Source organism: Oncorhynchus mykiss, chromosome 30 (assembly GCF_013265735.2).
Source record: "Oncorhynchus mykiss isolate Arlee chromosome 30, USDA_OmykA_1.1, whole genome shotgun sequence".
NCBI lineage: Eukaryota > Metazoa > Chordata > Actinopteri > Salmoniformes > Salmonidae > Oncorhynchus > Oncorhynchus mykiss.
In genome coordinates this window covers 36569825-36597415 of record NC_050570.1, presented here as the reverse complement: position 1 = coordinate 36597415, position 27591 = coordinate 36569825, and the positions used below count along the sequence as shown (strand labels likewise).

Sequence of the window (27591 nt, the reverse complement as noted above, 5' to 3'; positions counted from 1 at the left end):
CTCAGTTTTTTCTCTTCTATCTTTTCTTCTCCCCTTCTTTCACTGAACTTTCCCTCTGTCACTCCCACTCTCCTATTACATCTGGTAGGGATCTGTGATCTGGAGTGACTGTGGCTCCTCTCTATCCTGCTATGTGATTGTCTCTGGTTCGACTGGACACCAGACTGACTACCTTTGTCACTGCTAACCTCCCTCCGTCAAAGAAGGTAAAGAATGCATGAATTGTATAGATATGCTGTAATTATGTAGGCATCTATATTATATATGCTCATTATGTGCTATGTATTATGGACTGGCTGTGTATGAATTGGTAACGTGTCACCAATCATATACCGTTACATTAGAAAAGGACTGTCTGTATATGGACTGAGTGGCAGTATGCAAATAAGTGAATAATAGTAAGCTGTACAAGTGTACAGCTGTTCAGATGTGTATGACCTTTTACAGACTCACCTACAACTTTTATAAAAATATATATTTTTGACAGCTTGTGAGTCATTGATTCAATGTTGTTGTGTTTTAAATTTTTTTTTTTTTTTAGCTTTAACGAGTCCTTTAGGTAGGTGTGAGAACATGATGTCTGTTTATGAGTAGTTTTATGCATGTGGGGTTGAATATGCTCCATTTTGTTACAGTCGTGGTGTCTGGTACGTGTGTGGGGATATACTCAGGATCACATGTGTAGGTTTGCATGGTTTTTAATTGTATTTATTTTATCTGACGTGAACATAGACACTCGGCTGGTGTTCAGACACACACACTGTGAGGCTCCAGGGTCTGGCACACACGGGCTCTTGGCTGGTGGTGTGGTAGCGACACACACACACACACACACACACACACACACACACACACACACACACACACACACACACACACACACAGAGAGAGAGTGCCTGTTTGGAACTTTTTACTGACAGGCCATAGGATCAAAACACTTCTCTACTGGGACACTTTCTGCCTGCTGGGAGAATAATATCACCATTACAATGCCTTTATTGTTTAAAAAAAAACAACAACATACAGTGGGGCAAAAAAAGTATTTAGTCAGCCACCAATTGTGCAAGTTCTCCCACTTAAAAATATGAGAGGCCTGTAATTTTCATCACAGGTACACTTCAACTATGACAGACAAAATGAGAAAAATAAATCCAGAAAATCACATTGTAGGATTTTTAATGAATTTATTTGCAAATTATGGTGGAAAATAAGTATTTGGTCAATAACAAAAGTTTATCTCAATACTTTGTTATATACCCTTTGTTGGCAATGACAGAGGTCAAACGTGTAAGTCTTCACAAGGTGTTCACACACTGTTGCTGGTATTTTGGCCCATTCCTCCATGCAGAGATCCTCTGGAGCAGTGATGTTTTGGGGCTGTTGCTGGGCAACACAGACTTTCAACTCCCTCCAAAGATTTTCTATGGGGTTGAGATCTGGAGACTGGCTAGGCCACTCCAGGACCTTGAAATGCTTCTTACGAAGCCACTCCTTTGTTGCCTGGGCGGTGTGTTTGGGATCATTGTCATGCTGAAAGACCCAGCCACGTTTCATCTTCAATGCCCTTGCTGATGGTAGGCTTTGTTACTTTGGTCCCAGCTCTCTGCAGGTCATTCACTAGGTCCCCCCGTGTGGTTCTGGGATTTTTGCTCACCGTTCTTGTGATAATTGTGACCCCACGGGGTGAGATCTTGCGTGGAGCCCCAGATCGAGGGAGATTATCAGTGGTCTTGTAAGTCTTCCATTTCCTAATAATTGCTCCCACAGTTGATTTCTTCAAACCAAGCTGCTTACCTATTGCAGATTCAGTCTTCCCAGCCTGGTGCAGGTCTACAATTTTGTTTCTGGTGTCCTTTGACAGCTCTTTGGTCTTGGCCATAGTGGAGTTTGGAGTGTGACTGTTTGAGGTTGTGGACAGGTGTCTTTTATATTGATAATAAGTTCAAACAGGTGCCATTAATACAGGTAACGAGTGGAGGACAGAGGAGCCTCTTAAAGAAGAAGTTACAGGTCTGCGAGAGCCAGAAATCTTGCTTGTTTGTAGGTGACCAAATACTTATTTTCCACCATAATTTGCAAATAAATTCATAAAAAATCCTACAATGTGATTTTCTGGATTTTTTTCCCTCGTTTTGTCTGTCATAGTTGAAGTGTACCTATGATGACAATTACAGGCCTCTCTCATATTTTTAAGTGGGACAACTTGCACAATTGGTGGCTGACTAAATACTTTTTTGCCCCACTGTACTTTGTACATTTTTCACTTGACTATATGGAAAATAGAAAGAAGTTACAGTATAGAGAACATGCTGGGTGCTGTAGGTCAACCCATATGATCGTCACAATAAATGAGAGAATGGATTTTTTTAAATACGGCAAAATAGGAACATAATGTCTACCACTAAACATTTTCAATACAAAAGCAGACGGTTTAATCTTGTCCCAGACAATACACGTTCTGTCCTCGTTAGACTGCTGTTCTGACAATGTAACCAGCTTCTTTTTTTACACACTCTATTTTAAAAATGTCATGTCCTATGAGCTACCTATTCTATATACACACATACAATTTTATGTTTGGTAATCTATTTTTCTGTCTCATAATACTGGCCTCTTTAGAACCATTGCTTGAAATCCTCTGTAAAGCTGTAAAAGAAAATAGGAAATATTTGTCCTTGGTCACTGATTATAGTTCAAAAATATATATATATCCATTCATTGATTTATCACACTGTTATATAGACCCATCTGATCATTGGTGCTTCTGGGCAGCTGAGGTATCTGAGGTAGCTTGACCACCAGGCACGACCAGCAGACATGGCCAGCCCCAGGAGGTCTCTCTTTCAGGGCCTGAGTGTGCTGCTCCTGGCCTGGGCTCTGGTACACTGCCAGCCCCCTCTGGAGCCCCAGAATGAAGAGGAGAAGGAGGAAGAACCCATGGAGGAGACAGAGCCAGAGATAGAGACCTTTACAGTCCCGGCTGTAGTGAAGTCCGAGCCGGTTGTATGTCCAGGGGAATGTACCTGTACAGAGGGAGCGGTGGACTGTGCTGGGGTTGACCTCATGGAATTTCCTAGTGAGCTGCCTGAGAGCACACGCATTCTCTCACTGCAGGTGGGTCACACACACACACCCAACACAACACCCACATTCCCTCCCTACAGTTGGGTCTCAGACATCCATTAGATACATCAGTCACAATTGACAGACACTCCCAATACCTGATAGATCTTGTTACAGGTGGGTCACACACACCTAAAACGCGATAGATCTTTCTTCATAGGACTGATTTAAGGTTTAAAGCACATAAGTGAGGGCTGGACATGTCCAGGGTAGGAGTACATTTATCTAAGTCAATCAATAATGAATGAATGAAGTGTTGCTGTTCTGCCAATAATACTTTTGCCTCTTCTTCGTCTCAGAACAACCAGATAGAGGTAGTAACCATTGAGGACCTGACACGTCTGCAGCAGCTGGAAACACTAAACCTGCAAAACAACTGTCTGACCACGCAAGGTAAAAACCAGACAGAGACTTAGAGAGAGCTAGGTAAACCAGACAGAAACTGAGAGAGACAGACATTTAATCTGAAAATAGCCAAGGGAGAAAGTGACAGACAGACTGACCATGCAAGGTAAACCAGACAGGGGGACTTAGAGAGAGAGAATCAAACGAAAATAACAAAGGACTTAAGGGGACAGAGATCTGAAAGTAGCTAGGGGAGATACAGACAGACAGACATTTAGTATGGTTGGAAGTTGTTCAATTTGTTGACGACAAACTGTGGGAGCTCTGTTAGTGTCTTGTTCTCTCTGGGATTCACTGTCTAGGTCCATGTCAAATCGGAGCCTCCAGCTATTTTACTGGTTTGTTCATTTATTCTAAACCCTTTTGCAGAAGCAGCAGCTACTCTTCCTGAGGTCCACAAAAAACACAAAACATTGATACACTGATAGATGAGGACAGTCACACAAATTTGAAATAAAACGATATATAAACAACACAACAAAAAATAATAAAAACAATACAACAAAATAATTGTGTGCATAGAGTGTGCCTGTGTGTTTGTGTGTCTCCTCACAGTCCACGCCTTTCCATTTGTTTTTTTGGGGGGAGACAGGTAGCCTAGTGGTTCGAGCGTTGGGTCAGTAACTGAAAGGTTGCTGGATCGAATCCCCTAGCTGACAAGGTCAAATCTGTCGTTCCGCCCCTGAACAAGGCAGTTAACCCACTCTTCCCCAGTAGACCATCATTGTAAATAGGAATTTGTTCTTAACTGACTTGCCTAATTAAATAAATGAGTTGTTTTTTAAAGGTCATTTTGCTGTTTGCTTGAGTAATTGGAGATGGAAGGGAATGGCTCTGTGTGTTGCCATGCATTTGTTTTGGACTTGTGGCATATGTATGGGTGTCTTTTATTTGATTTTATTTAACTAGGCAAGTCAGTTAAGAACAAATTCTTATTTTCAATGATGGCCTAGGAACAGTGGGTTAACTGCCTTGTTCAGGAGCAGAACGACAGATTTTTACCTTGTCAGCTCGGGGATTCAATCTTGCATCCTTTCGGTTACTAGTCCAACACTCTAACCACTAGGCTACCTGCCGATTATGCAAACATAGAAATTCTGTCACAGTAATATTTCTCATGAAAACTAGAAGAGAAGTGGTTAATCTCTCATCAACCAGGAAAGACTGGCATGCGTGTTGTTGTTGATAGTTCTGTATATGCAGTTAAAGGTGCTACACTTAGGATTTTTTATTTTTTTGCATTGTAACAACAAAAAAAACAAATACATAATATATTTGGTGCTAATAGTGGAATGATAGTGTTTAACAGTATTACTTATCCTCCATTGTTGTGATTGGCTGTGATATTCGCTTATTGATTTCTCCCGCCGGAGTGGCATCTGTTGTCAAACTGGGAAAGCTGTTCTGATTTGTGGATGTGTTATCTAGTGGAAATTGCTGGTAACAAAAATTCTACACTTTTCGCTCAATTTCAGTTTATGTGAGAAAACAAGTACCGAATAGTGTAGGGAATCATTGTCACATCGTAATCGCTGTGAAATATATTTTTAATAACAAGAAATAAGCTGGTAGACCAAATCCGCTGTTTGAAGCTGGCAGTGGTGTAAAAAGTACTTAATTGTCATACTTGAGTAAAAGTTCTAGATACCTTAATAGAAAATTACTCAAGTGAAAGTAACTCAGTAAAATACTACTTGAGTAAAAGTCTAAAAGTATCTGGTTATAAATGTACTTAAGTACAGTGGCAGAAAAAGTACTAAATTGTCATACTTGAGTAAAAGTAAAAAGTATACGTCAATTCTACATCAAATTCCTTATATTAAGCAAACCAGAAGGCACGATCGTCTTGTTTTTAAAATTTACGGACAGACGGGCACAATCCAACACTCAGACATAATTTGCAAACACAGTATCTGTGTTTAGTACGTCTTCCAGATCAGAGGCAGTAGGGATGACAACTCGTTACATTGATAGGGGTGTAAATTTGAACCTTATTGCTGCCCTCCCTGAGCATTCAAAATGTAACAAGTACTTTTGGGTGTTAGGGAAAATGTATCGGGGTAAAAAGTACATATGTTCTTTAGGAATGTAGTGGAGTGGAAGTAAAAGTTGTCAAAACTATAAATAGTAAAGTACAGATACCCATAAAAAAAACTTCTTAAGGAAAGTATTTAAAGTATTTTTTGGTCCACCAGCTTAAACCAGCTGTAAAAAACTATATTTTTGTTATTGAAAATATATTTCATAGCTATTTAGATGGTACAATTATTTAGAAAATGTTTTGTTGTCTAAGGGAGGGAAATGCTGTAAGTTAAGAGGACTCTATTTATTTTGAAAGATGAGAGGTTGAGGATTATAATAAATACTGCTTTGACGTCATCCAAGCAAGCCTAATGTGCACTTCACATTTCCATAGCGTAGCACCCCATATTATCGGCATATTCAACCGTGTTTAAGAAATATATTACCTTCAACAGTATTATCTTGTGATCAAGCCATCAATGTAATTATTGGTGTAGTAAAAATGTTAGCTAACGGGTTAGCAATTAGCATGTTTGAAATTTCAGTGGAAATACTACTACTATCAGCTTTTTGATAAGCGGTTTAGCAAAAAAAATATGTCCCGTATTATCGGCATACGGTCTCCAGTTATTGGCCACCATACTATTTTGTTCAAATACAAGATATATCAGTTTAATTTTGTTCAAAAAAAGAGACACCAACCTTGTATCTGAAGTGCTTACTAGATAGTTGGCTAGTTCGCTAGCCTTCCAAATGAAAAAAAAAAATACTTGCCTGAATTCTGTTAGCTATATTTCAGAGGTAAAAAGTTGGATATTAAATGAAGTATGGTCTGTTGCGCAGTCAAATTTTGCAATATACAGCGTGTCCCACAAAATGTGTATATATATAGTACATGTATATATATATTACTTAAGTAACATAAATTGCAATGAAAATTGGTGGTCAGCTAGCTAGAAGGGTGTCTTCAGTCGCAAAACTTACCGTTATTTTCCAGTCCATTTAAATGTTGATAACCGCTAGAGAGTGTCCGAAGTTAGGGGGTGTCCAATGTTGGGGGGAAATTAGCTACCATAAAACTCATATCATATACAATGTCAATGTTTATGATCACTATGTTTGATGTACAGTTACAAGATAACATGGCGTCATACCCTTAGTTGTTCTGATCAGAATGAGTCTGTTTGTCAATTGTAAAGAGAATTTGCCGCCGCACACGCACCTGAATGCACTCATGACTCCTTTTTATGCACACCAAAATTATCTGTTTCCCTGAATTGCATTGTGAATGCCTAACAGTGTAATATCGTATTTTATAACTTATACTTTACAACTCATGTTGCAATAGAACAGGCTTTCAAATTATACACACCTGACTCAGATTGCGATTTATAATTTATAACATTTTTGGATTGTGTAAACAACAACAGTAATTGTGTGAGGTCAGTGATTCAGGGTTGTATTTCAAACAAAACAACTACAAGTGAGTTTGCTCTAGTTCCTCAACGGCACAGCTAGGAGAGCTCAAAAAAGCTCCTTGTAATTGAAGACTCTTCTTTGAGTCATAAAAGTGCATTGAAATTACTTGGGAACTGTCCACACGATAAGTGTGGCCACTTGGAGACACCAGTTAGTCCTCTAACTCAAACCCTTATGTGTTGCACCTACCACACATTTTCCAATAATATTATTATGTATCCAGAGTATTTTCAGATTTGGTTATCAACAAATGCAGCAAAAAGTACAGTTAATTTAAAATTCACAGAAAATCAACAGTGTAATGTTTGGATTCAGTCTTGTCAGGTGAATTGTTGTGTCTTCACATTTGGTCTAATACTTTTCCTATAATCTCGAAACTGTTCCCTTTCAATTGATACCATGGCTATGCATTTCATATTTCTTCTGTAAGAAACATTTATATTTAGCCCTATCCATAGGCTAATTCCCATGAGTGTAAAGAGTTGAGGAAATACAGGCTGGCACCACATTACTACAAGACAAAACAGCTCGCTCAATCAAGCAGGATGGTCTTGTAAGTATAAAAGCCAAGCTTGCTTTCATGTAAGTCTATATATGAGTACCTGTGACCAGCACACCACCACCTGCTGCCCAGCTGATTGGTTGGCACACTGTAAATTGAGAAATGTTATGACTAAACTTAACAAAAAGAAGAAGAAATTATATTTTCAAACAAAGATGAATGACATAAAACACTATGGAAAAAGACTTTGGAGTACTGTAGCTTAAATAATATCATGGGAAGAAAACCCAATTAATCTCCATCGTTCATTGAAGTTGATGGGTAATTTATAACAAAACTTTTCGATATTGCCAATCATTTCAATTATTATTTTACTAGTAAAGTGGAACGACTCAGAAGGGAAACTCCAACATTGAACAATAATAATGAAATAATGAAACAGAAGGATTGCTGTTTTCAATTAGGTAAAGTTAGTGTGGGCGAGAAGGAAAAACAATTGTTATCCGTCAATAATGATGAGCCTAAAACAGTAAAGCACCCTTTGCTGGTTCTAACAGCCGACTAATCAGTTTGCTGCCTATTCTTAGTAAACTGATGGAGATAATTGTGTTTGACCAAATACAATGCTCTTTTTCAGAAAACAAGTTAATTACTGACTTTCAACATGCATATGGAGAAGGGCACTCAACTTGTACTGCACTGACTCAGATTACTGATGATTGGTTAAAATACAAGGATAATAAGATGATAGTTGGAGCTGTATTGTTAGATTTCAGTGCAGCCTTTGATGTTATTGATAATAAATTGTTATTGGAAAATACTCACTTGCTATGGCTTTACATCACCTGCCTTCACATGGTTGGAGAGTTATTCATTCAATAGAACCCAGAGAGTGTTCTTCAATGGAAGCTTCTCTAACATCAGATATGTACAGTGCAGTGTCCCCCAAGGCAGTTGCCTTGGGCCGTTACTCTTCTCTATTTTTACAAATGATTTGCCACTGCTCTTACACGAAGCTAGAATGACTATGTATGCGGATGATTCCACACTCTACATGTCCACACCCGAAGCCAGTGAGCTCAATGAAATTCTAAATGAGGAGTTACAGTCAGTTCCAGAATGGTTGGTTAATAATAAATGGGTCTTAAATACATCTAAAGCCTAAAGCATTGGATTTGGTTTATGACATTCTCTAAGACCTACACCTCAACAGGAGTTATACATAAAGGGTGTGACCATTGAGCAAGTTGAGGAAAGTAAACTCCTAGGTATAACATTGGATTGACGAGAGATTAACTGGTTCTCCTAGTTTTTATGAAAATTATTACTGTATCAAAAATAACATGAATTCCCTTCCATCTCCAATAAAATTACATTAAAACAGATTAAAAAACAAACACACACACACACACAGACACTCTCTGACACACACATCATTTTTGTTGTTGTATTATTTGTATTATTTTTTTTGTTGCATTATTTGTATATTGTTGTATTTAAAATGTGTGTGACATTCCTTGTCTATTATTGTATCAGTGTTTTGTGTGTTTTTTTGTGGACCCCAGGAAGAGTAGTTGCTGCAAAAGCTAATGGGGATCCAAATAAACAAATAAGTTAGTGAATTCAACTAATGTAGATAAACAACCACATGTAAAAAGTACTTGGCCAATTGCAACCATCAAAGGCCACCAGATTATTGCCAGTTGATTTCTCGTTACACCAAAGAAAAAGCTTGAAAGGGTAGTGGAATGGGATTAGTGTGGTGTGTGAAGAATCCAATACTTAAACTCGTATGTGGTTAAAGTATTAATAAATCACATTATTGTGGGAACACCTCCTCTAAGAGTATAAATTAGACTGTTTGAGTTTGAAGTTTGAATCCTAAGCAACCTGCCAACACATTGTTTGAAGTACAATAGACCAATGTAGCTACTGTAGTAGGTCAAAGCTTTGTGCTGGAAAGCCTTGGCAGAGCATGGGTGGAGTAGGCATTGTGGTGCTCATGTGAATTTCCTTTATTTTTGCAAGTAAGGTACTTAATTATTAACCAGGAATAATTTGATATTGATATGAAAATGGATACATTAGGCCTGCTTTGGGCCTACTTCACCAGCTCTGACACTCTTCGGATGTGGCAGGGCTTGCAAAATATTACGGACTACAAAGGGAAGCCCAGCCGCGAGCTGCCCAGTGACATGAGCCTACCAGACAAGCTAAATTACTTCTATGCACGCTTTAAGGCAAGCAAAAACACTGAAGCATGCATGAGAGCACCAGCTGTTCAGGAAGACAGTGTGATCACGTTCTCCACAGCCCGATGTGAGTAAGACCTTTAAACAGCTCAACATTCACAAGGCCACGGGGCCAGACTGATTACCAGGACGTGTACTCAGAGCAAGCGCTGGCAAGTGTCTTCAATGACATTTTCAACCTGTCCCTGACGGAGTTTGTAATAAATACATATTTCAAGCAGACCACCATAGTACCTGTGTCCAAGAACGCCAAGGTAACCAGCCTAAATTATTGCTGACCCGTAGCACTCACATCTGTAGCCATGAAGTGATTTGAAAGGCTGGTCATGGCTCACATCAACACCATCCTCCCAGAAACCCTAGATCCACTCCAATCGCATACCGCCCCACTGTGTGGCCAAGCATGACTCTAACACCACCATTAAGTTTGCCGACGACACAACGGCTGTAGGCTTGATCAACGACAACGATGAGACAGCCTATAGGGAGAAGGTCAGCGACTTGGCAGTGAGAACAACCTCTCCCTCAACGTGATCAAGACAATGGAGCTGATCGTGGACTACAGGAAAAGGAGGGCCGAGTACGCCCCCATTCACATTGATGGGGCTGTAGTGGAGCAGGACGAGAGCTTCAAGTTCCTTGGTGTTCACATCACCGACAATCTATCATGGTCCAAACACACCAAGACAGTCGTAAAGAGGGCACGACAACACCTATTCCCCCTCAGGAGACTGAAAAGATTTAGCATTGGTCCTCAGGTCATCAAAAAGTTCTACAGCTGCACCATCGAAAGCATCCTGACATATTGGTGTGGCTGGCTACCGGGTTAAGCAAGCTGTGTGTCAAGAAGCTATGCGGCATAGCACGGTTGTGTTTCGGAAGACGCATGGCTCTCGACATTCGCCTCTACCGTGTCCGTAAGAGAGTTGCAGCAATGGGAAAAGACTGCAACTACCGATTGGATATCACGAAATTGGGGAGAAAAATGGGGTTAAGGGGCTTGTAAGTAAGCATTTCACGCTAAGGTCTACACCTGTTGTATTCGGCGCATGTGACAAATGCAATTGGATTTGATTTATTAATCTGGCTAAGAGACTGCCCACTGGGCACAGACCTCAATTCTAAATCTATTCCATGTAGGTTCAATGCAATTTCATTGAAATGACGTGGAAACAAAATTGATTCAACCAGTGTGTGGGCTCTAGTTCTTCTAGATCCACTCCATTAATAATGTATACCTAATTAAAATAATGATAATTTATTTTCTCTTATATGCTGTCCAGGTCTATTCACTAAAACAAATCAGTCTGATCTTTATTTTCTGTGTTGTATATGTTTTTAGTCTGAATAACATTTTCCATGTTCTATTTTTCTTGTGTGTCTGTGTGTGTTTGTGTGTGTATTCAGGCCTTGAAGATGAAGGATTTACAGTGCTGGAACAACTGAGTTACTTGTACTTGGCCAATAACAAGGTGATTAATTCTAAACACAGCCGTAAACATAGACTTTACACATTCAACAAAACAACACATCACTATTCCTCCGTCATTGCGACATAACTTGAACAAGGGGAATATGGTTCCATGTAAACATTCTTCAGTACATGTTTTCACTTGTGGTAGTCATTAATATATAATCAGGTCTCCCAGGAGTGAGTAGCGTACAGTATAGCGTGCTGTGCTCATTAAAAGTACTGCTAGGTCATCATGGAGCTCTCTGAAGCCATCTTCACACCTTTATTTGTTCTACTCCTATTGGAATCCTAATTTTAAAAACATGATGGTCTTAAGGTTGAGACAACCAAAGTCCTGCATCCACAAGAATTCAGCAATACAGATATGTAATGACTCAGGCTAAAGCCATAACGCAGTGTCTCCCTTCAAAGAGTAATTGTTTTCTGAACTAAACTGCAAAATAACCAAATGGCTGAAAGAAGTCAAAGAACCATCAGAAAATGTAACTTATACACTGTATGTATGCCATTCAGAGGGTGAATGGTCAAGACAAAATATTTAAGTGCCTTTGAACGGGGTATGGTTGTAGGTGCCAGCCGCACTGGTTTGAGTGTGTCAAGAAATGCAACATGGCTGGGTTTTTCATGCTCAACAGTTTCCCGGGTGTATAGAATGGTCCACTAACAAAATCAATGGGGGGGCCCTGTTCTGTAATTCAACCATGATTACTACAGTTTTAGATAGCTGGCTGCTAGACAAACTTACCAGTCAACATGGGCTAATTTAGTGACTGTCAGTGACTGACATAACAAAAGAAAAACTGCTGATGCACAACCACATTTTTGAAATTGCACCTTGTGTATTATACTATTGTAACTCTCAACAGTACGTTTTTTTATTTTATTTTTTATTTCACCTTTATTTAACCAGGTAGGCTAGTTGAGAACAAGTTCTCCTTTGCAACTGCGACCTGGCCAAGATAAAGCATAGAAATTCGACACATACAACAACACAGAGTTACACATGGAATAAACAAAACATAGTCAATAATACAGTAGAACAAAAGAAAACAAAAAGTCTATATACAGTGAGTGCAAATGAGGTAAGATAAGGGAGTTAGGGCAATAAATAGGCCATGGTGGCGAAGTAATTACAATATAGCAATTAAACACTGGAATGGTAGATGTGCAGAAGATGAATGTGCAAGTAGAGATACTGGGGTGCAAAGGAGCAAGATAAATAAATAAATACAGTTTGGGGATGAGGTAGGTAGATAGATGGGCTGTTTACAGATGGGCTATGTACAGGTGCAGTGATCTGTGAGCTGCTCTGACAGCTGGTGCTTAAAGCTAGTGAGGGAGATATGAGTCTCCAGCTTCAGAGATTTTTGCAGTTCATTCCAGTCGTTGAGACCCCGACATGTACAGTGCCTTGCGAAAGTATTCGGCCCCCTTGAACTTTGCGACCTTTTGCCACATTTCAGGCTTCAAACATAAAGATATAAAACTGTATTTTTTTGTGAAGAATCAACAACAAGTGGGACACAATCATGAAGTGGAACGACATTTATTGGATATTTCAAACTTTTTTAACAAATCACAAACTGAAAAATTGGGCGTGCAAAATTATTCAGCCCCCTTAAGTTAATACTTTGTAGCGCCACCTTTTGCTGCGATTACAGCTGTAAGTCGCTTGGGGTATGTCTCTATCAGTTTTGCACATCGAGAGACCGACATTTTTTCCCATTCCTCCTTGCAAAATAGCTCGAGCTCAGTGAGGTTGGATGGAGAGCATTTGTGAACAGCAGTTTTCAGTTCTTTCCACAGATTCTCGATTGGATTCAAGTCTGGACTTTGACTTGGCCATTCTAACACCTGGATATGTTTATTTTTAAACCATTCCATTGTAGATTTTGCTTTATGTTTTGGATCATTGTCTTGTTGGAAGACAAATCTCCGTCCCAGTCTCAGGTCTTTTGCAGACTCCATCAGGTTTTCTTCCAGAATGGTCCTGTATTTGGCTCCATCCATCTTCCCATCAATTTTAACCATCTTCCCTGTCCCTGCTAAAGAAAAGCAGGCCCAAACAATGATGCTGCCACCACCATGTTTGACAGTGGGGATGGTGTGTTCAGGGTGATGAGCTGTGTTGCTTTTACGCCAAACATAACGTTTTGCATTGTTGCCAAAAAGTTCAATTTTGGTTTCATCTGACCAGAGCACCTTCTTCCACATGTTTGGTGTGTCTCCCAGGTGGCTTGTGGCAAACTTTAAACAACACTTTTTATGGATATCTTTAAGAAATGGCTTTCTTCTTGCCACTCTTCCATAAAGTCCAGATTTGTGCAATATACGACTGATTGTTGTCCTATGGACAGAGTCTCCCACCTCAGCTGTAGATCTCTGCAGTTCATCCAGAGTGATCATGGGCCTCTTGGCTGCATCTCTGATCAGTCTTCTCCTTGTATGAGCTGAAAGTTTAGAGGGACGGCCAGGTCTTGGTAGATTTGCAGTGGTCTGATACTCCTTCCATTTCAATATTATCGCTTGCACAGTGCTCCTTGGGATGTTTAAAGCTTGGGAAATCTTTTTGTATCCAAATCCGGCTTTAAACTTCTTCACAACAGTATCTCGGACCTGCCTGGTGTGTTCCTTGTTCTTCATGATGCTCTCTGCGCTTTTAACGGACCTCTGAGACTATCACAGTGCAGGTGCATTTATACAGAGACTTGATTACACACAGGTGGATTGTATTTATCATCATTAGTCATTTAGGTCAACATTGGATCATTCAGAGATCCTCCAATAAATGTCGTTCCACTTCATGATTGTGTCCCACTTGTTGTTGATTCTTCACAAAAAAATACAGTTTTATATCTTTATGTTTGAAGCCTGAAATGTGGCAAAAGGCAGCAAAGTTCTAGGGGGCCGAATACTTTCGCAAGGCACTGTATTTATTGTATGTTCTATAATTAACATTTTCCCTCTCCTTCCCTACTTGGATCTTAAACCTTGGATCTCTTATTCTTAGTGCATCAGAGTACAATTCTGTGTGAAATTGATATTATTTTCTATTCTATTTTGTTATGATGCTGTATCCTTGCCAGCCGTGCTGCTGTTGCCAGCAGGAGAGGTGGCAGACAGTGAACCAAGCTTCAAAGACCCATTTTACTTGAATCCATAAACCACGTTGAAAAGGGGACAGATAGAGTATGATGCTATGTACACTCTTAGGAAGAAAAGGTGCTATCTAGAACCTAAAAGGGTTCTTATGAGAACCCTTTGAAGAACACTTGTTGGTTCCAGGTAGAACCCTTTTGGTTCCAAGTAGAGCCATTTTGGGTTAAATTTAGAACCCTTTCCACGGAGGTTATATCTGGAACCAAAATGGTTCTACCTGGAACCAAAAAGAGTTGTTCTTGGAACCAAAAAGGGTTCTCCTATACGGGCAGCCAAATAACCCTTTGAAACCAAGAGTGTCAAGTTAAGCTCACTACCACTGTGGTAGTTTCTCCTATTTCTCCTGTCATAGCCATTTAAAGCAACGCAGAAACTCCCTCTTGGCATCATTTGGGAGGGAAACAGTACTGAAATGTACTGAAGTGTTCATTTGTTTTGACTCATCCGTCAATGTTCCAAGGTCAATTGAGAATGATTGTCTGTGTGGCGTAAATTACCCCTCACTGCCGTCACATACAGGTCGTTTTGTGGTCAGTACAACAGGAGAAAACAAAAGAAGAGAGTAACATAATATCTCTCTCTCTCTTTCCCTCTGTTTTTTTCCCTCCCAGCTCACCACAGCACCCAAACACTTGCCTCCCTCACTGGTCAGTGCTGATTTCGCCGCTAATTTGCTCGCGAAGATCTACCCGTACACATTTGGGCAGAAGCCAGGATTGAAGTAAGCGGTCAAAGTCTGTGTGTGTGTGTGTGTGTGTGTGTGTGTGTGTGTGTGTGTGTGTGTGTGTGTGTGTGTGTGTGTGTGTGTGTGTGTGTGTGTGTGTGTGTGTGTGTGTGTGTGTGTGTGTGTGTGTGTGTGTGTGTGTGTGTGTGTGTGTGTGTGTGTGTGTGTGTGAGAGAGGGTGGGTGGGTGGGTGGGCAGGTAGGTAGGTAGTTGGTTGGGCATAGGAGGATTACATTTTCACAGTAGAAAGGTCTTATGTTGCTGTAGGTGTTATATTGCATTTAATTAATTTGCTTCATTCATAAAATAAAACAAATCACCCATCGCTTATCTTTTCCCTTTGCTCCACTCCAGACCACTAATTTCATGCATTCCCCCATGTCCTAACCACCCCAGGTCAGTGTATCTCCATGACAACAAGCTGACAGATGCAGGGCTACCCGAGAACATGTTTAACGGTTCTGACAGCCTGGAGGTTCTCATCATGTCCAGTAACTTCCTCCGCTACGTCCCTAGGAGCCTGCCCTCTTCCATCTACCGCCTCCATCTGAAGGTGAGCTTGTGAAATCAAGTTGAGTAGCTACAGCCCTCACACAATAACAACCTATCCTGAGAGCTCACTCCCCATTCATACGGCCAAGTTGATCTCTGTTTATAAACTGTCTATATATTCCCATGTAAGTACTCTAATATCTAACAAATGCATAAATAAACTTGATTTATATACAGGGTTGGGTAGGTTACTTTCTAAATGTAATCAGTTACAGTTACCTGTCAAATTGTAATCCGTATTAACGTTTGGATTACTTTCAGTTACTTTTAGATTACTTTTCCCATAGCCTTTAAAAGCCATTAGAAAAAGACTAAAAGGAATACTACCAATTGAACAACATCTATTGTAGGAAAAGTCATTGTTATAGTTTATGTAGCTGGCCATCAATGGATGTTGCATTTGACTTCATGCATTTATTCTGTGGGGGGGGGGGGGGGGGGGGGGTCATACTAGCTAATGTATGGAATTGTTTTAAGATGGTCATACCATAGGTCATTAATAAATGGCAAAACAGACATTCAAAAACAAAATTGTGATGAATAAGATTTTGAAGTGTCTGTCCTAAATCTAGGAGGTATAAGAAAGCTTAGGAAATATTTAGTTTTTTAGATTGACTCACTTTTAATACCCCTTGATCTTCAAGCATAGGACTTGGAATTATGGAAGTATAGATTAGCCAAATGGTTTTACCTGAGCATTACCCAAAAACCAAGGATGTTTTAGCCTACTCGGTTGTTTATGATTATGTTGTCGTGGAGGACTAATTGGGCTCATTGCTTCGAGTTGAAAAATAAATGCTGCTCTCATGGAATGGCGTGCTTTGAGCACTACAAAAAAGTATTATTTGCAAGTAAAACATGTATGCCAAATGCTGGATTTGCTATAGGCCTATTGTTTACGTTTTGTTGGCGACAATTTGATATCGCGATAATTTGCAGCTGTTTAAAGGGTGAATCCACAGTTGAAACAATAGCAAAGCGGTCACCGCACCTCTGTTTGGTAACAAGCTGAGAGATGGTCCTTGAGAAATGTAACCACTCTCAGATTAATAGACAGAGCTATGGATGCAAGGACTGACCATCCGTGATATCAAAACCATTTTTAACCATGTTTTGAGTCTATACAGTGTTTGTTTACATTGTACATTGGGAAAAAACAAGCTTATATTTTGGGCTCTCATGGGGTGTGACAGTTGAACTAAGCTCATGAGGCATTTATAAGTTATATTCTTCAAGAATCAATGGGTACAGTATATATTATTCATTTATAAATCCAAAAATGGATGTAGCAACTACAGATTGCCCCTTTAAGTTGATCAAAAGTACAGAAGTTTGAGCATGTGTCCGTTAGGCCTATGGATTTTTTTATTTTATTAGGACGAATTAGATTGAGCAATAAAAGCCCCACTCGTGGCCTTCTTAAATTAAACTTGTTTTTGACAGTATGGAGCACAATACCACAGAGTAGTTTAGAAGGTAACTCCCTCAAACCTTTATTCTATAGGCTGGGATCCGAACTATGCAGTTGTTGCAAGAGCACATTTTTCACTGGTCGCAAAAACAATGATTGATAGGCATCTTAAACTTCTTCAATTCAACTATTATTCAGTTAAAATACACAAAGAGTGCTGGGAAAAATAATTAGCCCTTTTTCGAATTTTCTCTACCTTTACATATCTTTGAATTTTTGACTGTTATCAGATCTTCAACCAAAACCTAATATAACATAAAGGGAACCTGAGTGAACAAATAACACAACAATGACATACTTATTTCATATATTTCATAAACAAAGTTATGCAACACCCAATGCCCATTGTGTGAAAAATTAATTGCGCCCTTACACTCAATAACTGGTTGTGCCACCTTTTGCTGCAATGACTCCAACGAGACACTTCCTGTAGTTATTGATCAGCCTCTCACGTCGCTGTGGAGGAATTTTGGCCCACTCTTCCATGCAAAACTGCTTTAACTCAGCGACTGCTCATTTCAAGTCTTTCAAGTGGGATTAGGTCTGGACTTTAACCAGGTATTGAGTGTAAGGGGGAAATTGCTTTTGGTGTTTCATTTTTTTGTTATTTGTAAACTCAGGTTTCTCATAACATTCAGTATCAAAAATAAGCAAAAATAGAGAAAAAGGGGGCAAATACTTTTTCACGGCACTGTATACATTTGTGAACAGCCCTCCACAACAACCACAATCCGTAAGGTGCCAAGAGCTCAATGAGAGAGCAGCTCGATGATTCACATCAATGCGCTATGTAGATATCGATAATAAGTGATATCCATATCGCCCATAGATTGCACCACTTCTGTCGTCCATACCGGCAACTTTATTCAAGTTGGACAATCTTTAGATGCCGACAGCAGTCGCACCATTGCAAGACTTGGCTTAGGCTGTAGCCTACCCAAAACCCCATTCCTGCTCTTTTTCCCGTGATTCATCAAACGCATTTGGTGTGTCATCATAGTGGTCTCTGACTTGTGGTGACTCTCTCAGGCGGAACAAACTTAAACTTGCGCCTTTTTTCAAAGCTGATTTGAATGTCATTGAGAAAACAGAAAGGTGTATACTCTGTTTTTCGCAAACATCCTTTCTGAATTTATATGTAATCCTCAAAGTAAGAATACATTTTCTTCAAAAGTATCTGTAATCTGATATATATATTATATATTTTTGCTGGTAACATAACAGGTTAGTTACTTTTTCTTTTTTTTTTTGTAATCCATTACATGTAACTGATTACATGCAATCCATTACTCCCTATCTGTGATAATGATATGTGATGCTTGATTGTGTGTCTGTGCTTCTTCTTGGTTAACAGAGTAACAAGCTGGAGAAGATCCCGTCAGGGGTTTTTGATAGCCTGACCCAGCTCAGAGAGCTCTACCTACAGAACAACTTGCTCAGCAACGAAGGCATGGACAACGAGACCTTCAGGTAATGTTGTAGTACTGTAGTAGTATTCTAGTATTACTGTAGTACTATTTTAATAGTACTGTAATAGCATTTCGCTACACTCGCAATAACATCTGCTAACCATGTGTATGTGACCAATACAATTTAATTTGATTTAGTACAGCATGGATGATAAGACCTCCAGGTACTGGAGGACCTGTTACTATCAATTTGTAGTATAATAAGACACACTAACAAATAAAACACACTCAACAGAGAGCAATTCAGTCCAGCTGTCTTCTTCTATTCTTCCTCTTCTTCTAAGTTGATTCGACATATCTGAGGCCACATGTTACGTTAAAACCAAGGGTATTGATTCAAAACAAAGACCTATACTGTAGACTTTACAACACAGGCAAATATAAGGCATGGACAATGACACCTTCACGTACTGTAGTAGGAAGAGTGTGTCGGGTGTTCTTGAATACTCCACAAACAATTCATTGGATCTTATAACCAATGTTTCAGTCAATAGATAAGACTTTCAGCAGGGTTCTTTTTTTAAATATACTTTAGCTGCGAACTACAACTACTCTCTTTTTATTGTAGGACGCTCAGACACACAAACACGCTCGACAGAGTCATTCAGTCACTCCACCTGAGTGCAGTTGATTCGATATATCCAAGGTTGAACACTAGCACTGTTGCCCATTATGTGTCAATGGTTATTACATAGTGCATCAATTCAAAACAAAGACCTATAGACTTGACAACACGGCAAACTCTGAGAAGGTACATAAGGGAATGGTGAGTTGAGTGTCCACTTGTTACTTTCGATGTATGTATATTGATCTCATGTTCAGTTCAGCGAGAGAATGTGAGAGAATAGAGTGGTGTGAGTGAGTGAGAGAGAGAGAGAGAGAGAGAGAGAGAGAGAGAGAGAGAGAGAGAGAGAGAGAGAGAGAGAGAGAGAGAGAGAGAGAGAGAGAGAGAGAGAGAGAGAGAGAGAGAGAGAGAGAGAGAGAGAGAGAGAGAGAGAGAGAGAGAGAGAGAGAGAGAGAGAGAGAGAGAGAGAGAGAGAGAGAGAGAGAGAGAGTGATAAGTCAGTGGTGAGAGATTAGGTTGAACTGGTACATTCTGAGAAAATGTCAAAATGGGAGAGAAAAGTGAGATTTGTCTATTCATGGAAAGATAAGATGACCGCTTAAAGATAAAGTGACGCCCTAACCTCACCTCTCCTGTATCAAATATAATGTCACCCTCTCCTCTCCTCTCTCCTCTCTCCTCTCCTCTCTCAGCCAGTTGACCAGTCTGGAGTATCTGGACCTGTCCAACAACAACCTGAGTGTGGTTCCTCAGGGTCTGCCCCGGAGTCTGATATTGCTACACCTGGAGAGGAACAGTATCCACAGTATCCCTGGCGATGCTCTCACAGCCTGTCGTAACCTTGAGTACCTACTGCTGCACAACAACCAGCTCCACTCCCGCTCCATACACCATGCTGCATTCCAGGTAGGTGCTGCAGGATACTTCAATCTTATATAGAGGGCTATAGGACATACTGCGTATAGTTGAATTACCACAGGTGTATATGGCTCGAAGGACCATGAAAAATATTCTAAATATAATATAAAGCCTGATCTGACTGCTAGTTCGGTCAGGTTGAACCGCCACAGAGAGTTGGGCACAATTGTTTTGATGTTATGATTCTGATTATATTTTTGTCTGTTAAATGAGCAATGAGAATCCTGAAATGTGCTATGAAATGCCATTAGAATTACATGAAAATGTTCACATAAAGAGTTGTATCTTCCGCCCAGGGCCTGAAGAAACTACACACCCTCCACATGTACAACAACCAGCTGGAGCGTGTCCCCAGGGCTCTGCCCCGCCGAGCCAAGACTCTCATGCTGCTTCACAACACTATCAACGTGATTGAACGCAACGACTTGGTCTTTCTCTATTCCCTGACCGAGCTCAACCTCAGTTACAACCGCCTCACCAGCCCCAAGCTACACAGAGAAGGTAGACTGGACCACATATGGAGTATATGGAAATGTTTTGTTGTATTGTGTTTTGTTGTGTTGTACTTTGCTTTGCTGTCATCTACATGAATACTGTACATCTACAGTAGAACTATATGTGGTGTCACGCTGGTATGAATGATTCGGGAGACAGGCACAGAAATGCCGTGTAAAGGCACAGGTACGAAGACCAAACAAACACTATACAAACACTGGGTAGAAACCCAAAACAAAAGAGCGAGGAGTACCTTGAATAAATAACACAAGTCCCCAATGATTATCCCACGGGACGAGACCCGTAATCATCTGCGCAAACCACAATGGCACGAAAGCCAAAACACACAGCACAGGTACTCACACGCACCAACAGACATTGTAACAATGATCGACCGCACCATGGTAAACAAAGGGCACATATATACAAATACAATTAGTGGGAATCCGTGACATGTGGCTCTTCAAATCAAATTTTATTTGTCACATGCAGTGAAATGCTTACTTACAAGCCCTTAACCAACAATGCATTTTTAAGAATAATAAGTGTTAAAGTAGTTACCCAAATAAACTGAAGTAAAAAATAAAAAAATAAATAAGAAAATAGAAAAATAATAAATAATTAAAGAGCGACAATAAAATAACAGTAGCGAGGCTATATACAGGGTACTAGTACAGAGTCAATGTGCGGGGGCACAGGTTAGTCGAGGTAATTGCGGTAGAATGTACATGTAGGTAGAGGTAAAGTTACTATGCATAGATAATAAACAGAGAGTAGCAGCAGGGGGGACAATGCAAATAATCCAGGTAGCCATCTGATTAGCTGTTCAGGAGTCTTATGGGTTGGGGGGTAGAAGCTGTTAAGAAGCCTTTTGGACCTAGACTTGGCGCTCCGGTACCACTTGCCGTGCGGTAGCAGAGAGAACAGTCTATGACATGGGTGGCTGGAGTCTTTGGCAATGTTTATGGCCTTCCTCTTACACCCCGCCTGGTATAGAGGTCCTGGATGGCAGGAAGCTTGGCCCCAGTGATGTACTGGGCCATACGCACTACCCTCTATAGTGCCTTCCAAACTTTTTGAGGATCTGAGGACCCATGCCAAATCTTTTCAGTCTCCCGAGGGGGAACACCAAGACAGTCGTGCCTTCTTCGTGACTGGCTTGGTGTATTTGGACCATGATAGTTTGTTGGTGATGTGGCTCTTGCACACATATCATGTTTGTGATGAAATCTTCTGTCTATATTTGTTTTATTTAACGAGGCAAGTCAGTTAAGAACAAATTCTTATTTACAATGACGGCCTACCCCAGCCAAACCCTAACCCGGACAACACCGGGCCAATTGTGCACCACCCTATGGAACTCCCAATCACGGCCACTTGTGATACAGCCTGAAATCGAACCAGGGTCTGTAGTGACGCCTCTAGCACTAAGATGCAGTGCCTAAGACCGCTGCGCCATTCAGGAGCCCTATATGAATATCTATTTTTGGGCCTGCTGTATGACACAGAAAGAATTTCCTAACGGAATCAGTAAAGTTATAACTACATTTAGCTACAATGTTTTTTGTATCTATTTTTTCATATTTAAATGAGACCATGTTGATAATCATCCAGCCTTCAGGAAGCTGCGTCTGCTGGTGACCTTGGACCTGTCAGGGAACGCCCTCCACTTCCTGCCCTTGGGCCTGCCCCGCTCCCTGCAGGTCCTCCGGGTGAAGGACAACCAGCTGAACTCCATACCAGAAGGGGCGCTGCAGGGCATGACCAAGCTCAGGGACATCAATCTCAGCCACAACCAGCTTAGACTCAACTCCATCTACCAGGGAGCATGGATGGAGCTCAGCGCTCTGACGGTGAGACTGGGTGGGGGGTTAACACAAGTAACACCTACAGGTTTTCTGTGTGATAAGCTGGCTGTTGGCCCTGTCCTTCATTTGTTGGACCTGTTGGTTCGCACTCTGATAGTGTAAAGAGGGCTTTATAAATGCAGTGATTGATTTGATTGATGTGTTCCTCCAGACTTTGGACCTGTCCAGTAACCAGCTGTCCCATGTTCCGTCTGACCTGCCTGAGTCTCTGGAGTACCTGTACCTGCAGTCCAACCACATCAGCACTGTCCCCGCCACCGCCTTTGAGGGCACTCCAAACATCAAGGGCATCTTCCTACGGTGAGAGACTGGGCACTAATGAACGAACGCACACTCAGAAACAGACACACACACACACACTGGACTGAACCCATTTCTTGGTTCAAACCCACAGCTCGTGTGTGTACCAAATTCAATAGTGAGTACCAATCACTTACAGTACATATATGAATGAATACACTCTCTCAAACCAGTACATACACGCACTCTTACTTATGTTATTATAGAACCGTAATTAAACCGTCATTCAACTCCTGCCCCTCCCCATGAACTCCTAGATCCAGCAGAACACTCTCCTGTCCACTGTTCCATTCATGTCTGTAGCATTTTTCTGAATGAGACATTTCTGGCCTTCTACTGGGCTCCTACCATCACTCCATTCATCCTCTGTTGTGAGTGTGTGACAAAGTCCTATTGATTGATGCCAAATCTAAGACAGAGCCACATATCCCTTAGTCCACTGAGTCCCAAGCTGCATCCGAAGGCACCCAATTTACTATATAGTGCACTACTTTTGACCAGAGCCCTACTGGAATTTAGTGCACTATACAGGGGATAGGGTGCCAATATCTGACAGATATTTGGTTGATAGTTCCCTCTTTATCCCTCCTTAAGTTTATTTTCCATTTGGATCCGACCTACTCTGCTCTGTGGTGCTGTTTGTGTTTGTTTGTGTGTGTGCGCGCGTACGTGAGTGCATGCGTGTGTGTGTGTCTGTGTGTGTGTGTCTGTGTGTGTCTGTCTGTGTGTGCTGCGCTGTGCTGAGGAGACTGTTATGTAACGGATGCAGAGGAGGGAGCTGAGGATGGAGTAAGTTGTCTTTCTGCTCTTCTTCTGCGCTGACTGTGCTCATTCAAATCCCTTACACAGATACACTATGTATATTTCCCATCATGTGTTCTTGGATTGTAAATTAACTCTCATAATTATCTGGTTAGGTTATGAAATGTAAATCATTTCAATGAATCGGGTATTTTACAAAGTTAAAGTCATGATTTCCTTTGTGTTGACATTCTTGGCTGTTTTCCTCTCTTGGAAGGAGGACTATATAACAGAACAGAACCCATGGTGGTAAAGTTTTAGGGATATTCCCCGCTGTGTCTAGATCAGTTTCTTGGCTTGTTGATCCACTGCTTTTCCCATTAATTAAATTAAGTCAATGATTGGATTTCCAACTAAAACAGCTTGGCTCTGCCAAGTTGTTTTCTCTTAGTTTCCTTACTCTTGTCCCCTTCTGACCTCTTCTTTGTCTGCAGGGCGGGCTGGGTCCCAACACTCTAAAAACCAACAAAATCCTTGTCACCTCATCGACTTGTATCCTTTCCTTTTGCTACCACTGGTCTGAATATTTACTAGTATATGTAGCTAGGGTTAGTATCAGTTTCCATCATGTTCATTTTTTAAAACTTAAATGTAGACTTTTCAGGTCAGTTTGGAATGTAAACCATCCAAGACTGTTGGGATGCTGCCCTGCGTTTTTGTCGGTTTGGTTTTGAGGAGTCTAATTGGTGCTTTATCAGATAATGAACTATACAAATCCTGACCCCATCCAGCTCACTCTGTCTGTCTGGCCTGTTGGTCTCTTCATGCTGTGGGCTCAGCCTCAGCAGCTGCTGCAGTATCACAGCAGTTAGAAATGCTTGTTTTTCCACCAAATCCCTCCACATCTGGGAGCTGCTGGCCCGAGCCAATTACAGCCAATCTGGAATGCTCCATGGCCTCAGTGGAGGAGGGGAGGTGGATTTGTGTGTGCACATCTGTTTGAGTCTGTGTGGCCTATGTATGCGTCTGTTTACATTGAGTGTGTGATATAAACGTGTGTGCGTATGTGAGTGTGCCCGCACATGCGTGAGTGTCTGGGTCAGATAGTGAGTTAATTACAAACTAAGATGGGTCGGATTCACTGACACTCAGGACGTCATAGATGAGCCCATTCTGAAGACAGTGGAAAATTGGCTTGATTCGGATAACATGGCCTTATTTCCCCTTGACGCAGTATAGGGAGTATCAGGGTGCTTACTAACTCAATAGAACTTTGAATGGAAGGCAAACTGATGAGTCATAGAAAGAATAGTATACAGGCACTCTAATTGGCTGCGTTACTGAATCTCAGCGTTTGTTTACAGCACATGTTGTGTTGTTCCTTACAGGACAATATCAATATCGGATTGGGTCTTATAGTATGCTGGTTCAGACTCTAAGCACAACATCCTATCAGTTAGCAGCTCTTGCTGTGCTGGTTTACACATCAAACTCAAGCATCTGCTCAGTCACCATCACATATTGCAAGTCTGTCTACTGACCTCAGCCCTCTGCTCTGTCTCCCTCTCAGGTTCAACCATCTGTTAGCCCACTCTGTGAAGGAGAGCTCCTTCAAACACCTGACCAATCTGCAGGTGCTGGACATCGGCCACTCGAGCCACTCCAACCCCTCCGGAGCATCCTTCAGACAAGAGGAAGAGGAGGAGGAAGAGATGGAGATGATGGAAGAGGAAGTGAGAGAAGGATTCGCTTCATAGGTTTATACCATGGACACACACAGCTTCAATGATCTAAAACCAAATGTTGCAGTTGTTTAGGCTGCAATCTCAAAGTCCTGTTCTTTTGAAAGTACAGAAAACAGTATTTTTGCAAGTGGTCAGGCTCAATTCTGAAATGTAAATTAAACTATGAATGGAAGCGCAAAGTGATATTTTTTCCCATATAGTGGTGAATTGACGATGCACATATCTCTGGTGCAGGATACCAGATAAAATTATATTTTTGTTTGTTCTATTATTTTTCTGGGCTTTGCTTGTCTATGCAATGACAGATACGGTTGCATTTCTGTGCTTGTGTCTTTTTGTGCATGCCAAATGGCACCCTATTGAGTGCACTACTTTTGACCAGGGCCCATAGGATTCTAGTTGAATGTAATGCCCTATATAGGGAATAGTGTGCCATTTGGGACAGATACTTTGTCTCAACACCACTTTAGTGGAAGCAGAAAAGAGAAGACAGTCATATCTGTCATATGTTGATCATACTGTGTGGGTCCCATCTCTGAACTTTACTGTGTTCTAGCTGTGTCACCTTACAAAGAAGATTATGTCAAGATTTGAAGTTTTTGTTTTCAGTTCTGAGCCTGTATTTATACTGTAAAGCATCTCAGACTAGGAGTGCTGATTGAGGATTAGGTCCCTCTCTTATTCATCATGGTCTAAAAGGCTAAACTGATCCTAGATCAGTATCCCTACTCTGAGATCTTTTGTGAATATTGGCCCTGGTTGTGATTGCGTGATGTAGTCTGGTAAGACAGTCTGGCTTTATGTAATTTTGTCATTCTTATATCAGCGTTACTATGCCACAAGTTCTGTGACCGTGTTACAATGTCCTCGCTCTTAGACTACCATGAGCTTGATCCATGCTGTTAATGTAATGCCGTAATTTAATCCAGTCTTATTTTGTAAGACGGCAAGTATTTGCATATGGTATCTGAAAAACTCATGCTATTAAATTAGTCACCTTGCTATGAACCAATGTATTCACCTTCAGATGTATACATATGGATTTCACACAGCAATAAATATCATGCATTAACAGGTTTCTGAGCACACAACAATATTAAGCGTGAAATGTATATAAAATGCACTTTATAAAGATTTTTTTTTTTTTTGAGATGTCAGCATATAAACAAAAACATTGAGCAACTAGAAATCATGACAGAAATATAAAACGAGAGACAGTCCAGAACAGATGTTGAGTTTGTGGTTTTGAACAACGTTCAAATGTTTCACAATACTTTTCAAGGGTCACATGTTGGAGGAATTCAACTATTCATTTTGTCTGTGTCAAAAATGGCAATCTATTTTCTATGGGGCCCTCGTCGATATTGATGCACTATAGGGAATAGTGTACCATTTCAGACACAATAATAGAAATGTCTCAAATGACACCGATCAATGAAGTCTGCCTCCAGTCTGCCTGTCTACCCAGCAGGGAAATCTATAGACAATGTATGTTCTTTATCCTCCTGCTATTTACCTTTATTCGGGGCCAGCTTTAGCCTTTTGGGGGCCCTAAGCGAGATTTAGTTTGGGGGCCCCCCACCTCCCAGCAAAAATTTTAGTGGCCTCCTACTTCACGGCAGAGAGACACATTTTAGTTCTGAAGATACTTTCCTGCAATTCTACCAGAGGTGGCACCACAGGTCCCAGAGTGGTGTGGTGAATTATTTTGCTGGGCCCCGTCGTTTTTCCTGATCTGATAACCTAACCAGGTAAAACTCCAGATCTTATATGGTATGATGTGATTAATCCGTTGTAAAAAGGTTTAATATGGGCTATGATGGAACAAGAGCTTTTCTAATTACAGTGCCTTCTGAAAGTATTCACACCCCTTGACTTTTTCCACATTTTGTTGTGTTACAGCCTGAATTTAAAATAGATTCAATTGAGATTTTGTGTCACTGGCCTACACACAATACCTAATAATATCAACGTGGAATTATGTTTGTAGACATTTTTACAAATTCATAAAAAATGAAAAGCTAAAATGACTAAGTATTCAACCCCTTTGCAAGCCTAAATAAGTTGAAGAGTAAGAATGCGCTTAACAAGTCACGTAAGTTGCGTGGACCCACTCAAATCAAATTGTATTTGTCACATGCGGCGAATACAACAGGTGTGGTGGACCTTACCGTGAAATGTTTACTTACAAGCCCTTAACCAACAATGCAGTTCAAGAAATAGAGTTAACAAAATATTTGCTAAATGAACTAAAGTAATTTGAAAAAACACAATAAAATAACAAAGCTATATCAAATCAAATAAATGTTTATTGGTCACATACACAT

At 40.6% G+C, this 27591-nt stretch overlaps 1 protein-coding gene across 4 annotated transcripts; it reads left to right on the top strand.

The window, feature by feature from the left end:
* On the top strand, nucleotides 1-26338 carry LOC110520995 (podocan). 4 transcript variants are annotated; one of them, XM_036969218.1, is made up of 13 exons: nucleotides 2-206; nucleotides 636-681; nucleotides 2773-3114; nucleotides 3423-3516; nucleotides 11191-11255; nucleotides 15028-15137; nucleotides 15537-15693; nucleotides 18518-18633; nucleotides 19890-20103; nucleotides 20412-20616; nucleotides 22225-22463; nucleotides 22630-22778; nucleotides 25090-26338. In XM_036969218.1, the coding sequence occupies exons 3-13, from the start codon at nucleotides 2818-2820 to the stop codon at nucleotides 25274-25276; spliced, it is 1833 nt and encodes a 610-aa protein (XP_036825113.1). In that variant the 5' UTR covers nucleotides 2-206; nucleotides 636-681; nucleotides 2773-2817; the 3' UTR covers nucleotides 25277-26338. The 4 variants fall into 4 exon arrangements, with proteins under 4 accessions (XP_036825116.1, XP_036825113.1, XP_036825112.1 ...); XM_036969217.1 differs by having other exon boundaries at nucleotides 2743-3114; XM_036969221.1 differs by lacking the exon at nucleotides 636-681 and having other exon boundaries at nucleotides 1-206.
* The last annotated feature ends 1253 nt before the right edge of the window (nucleotides 26339-27591 follow it).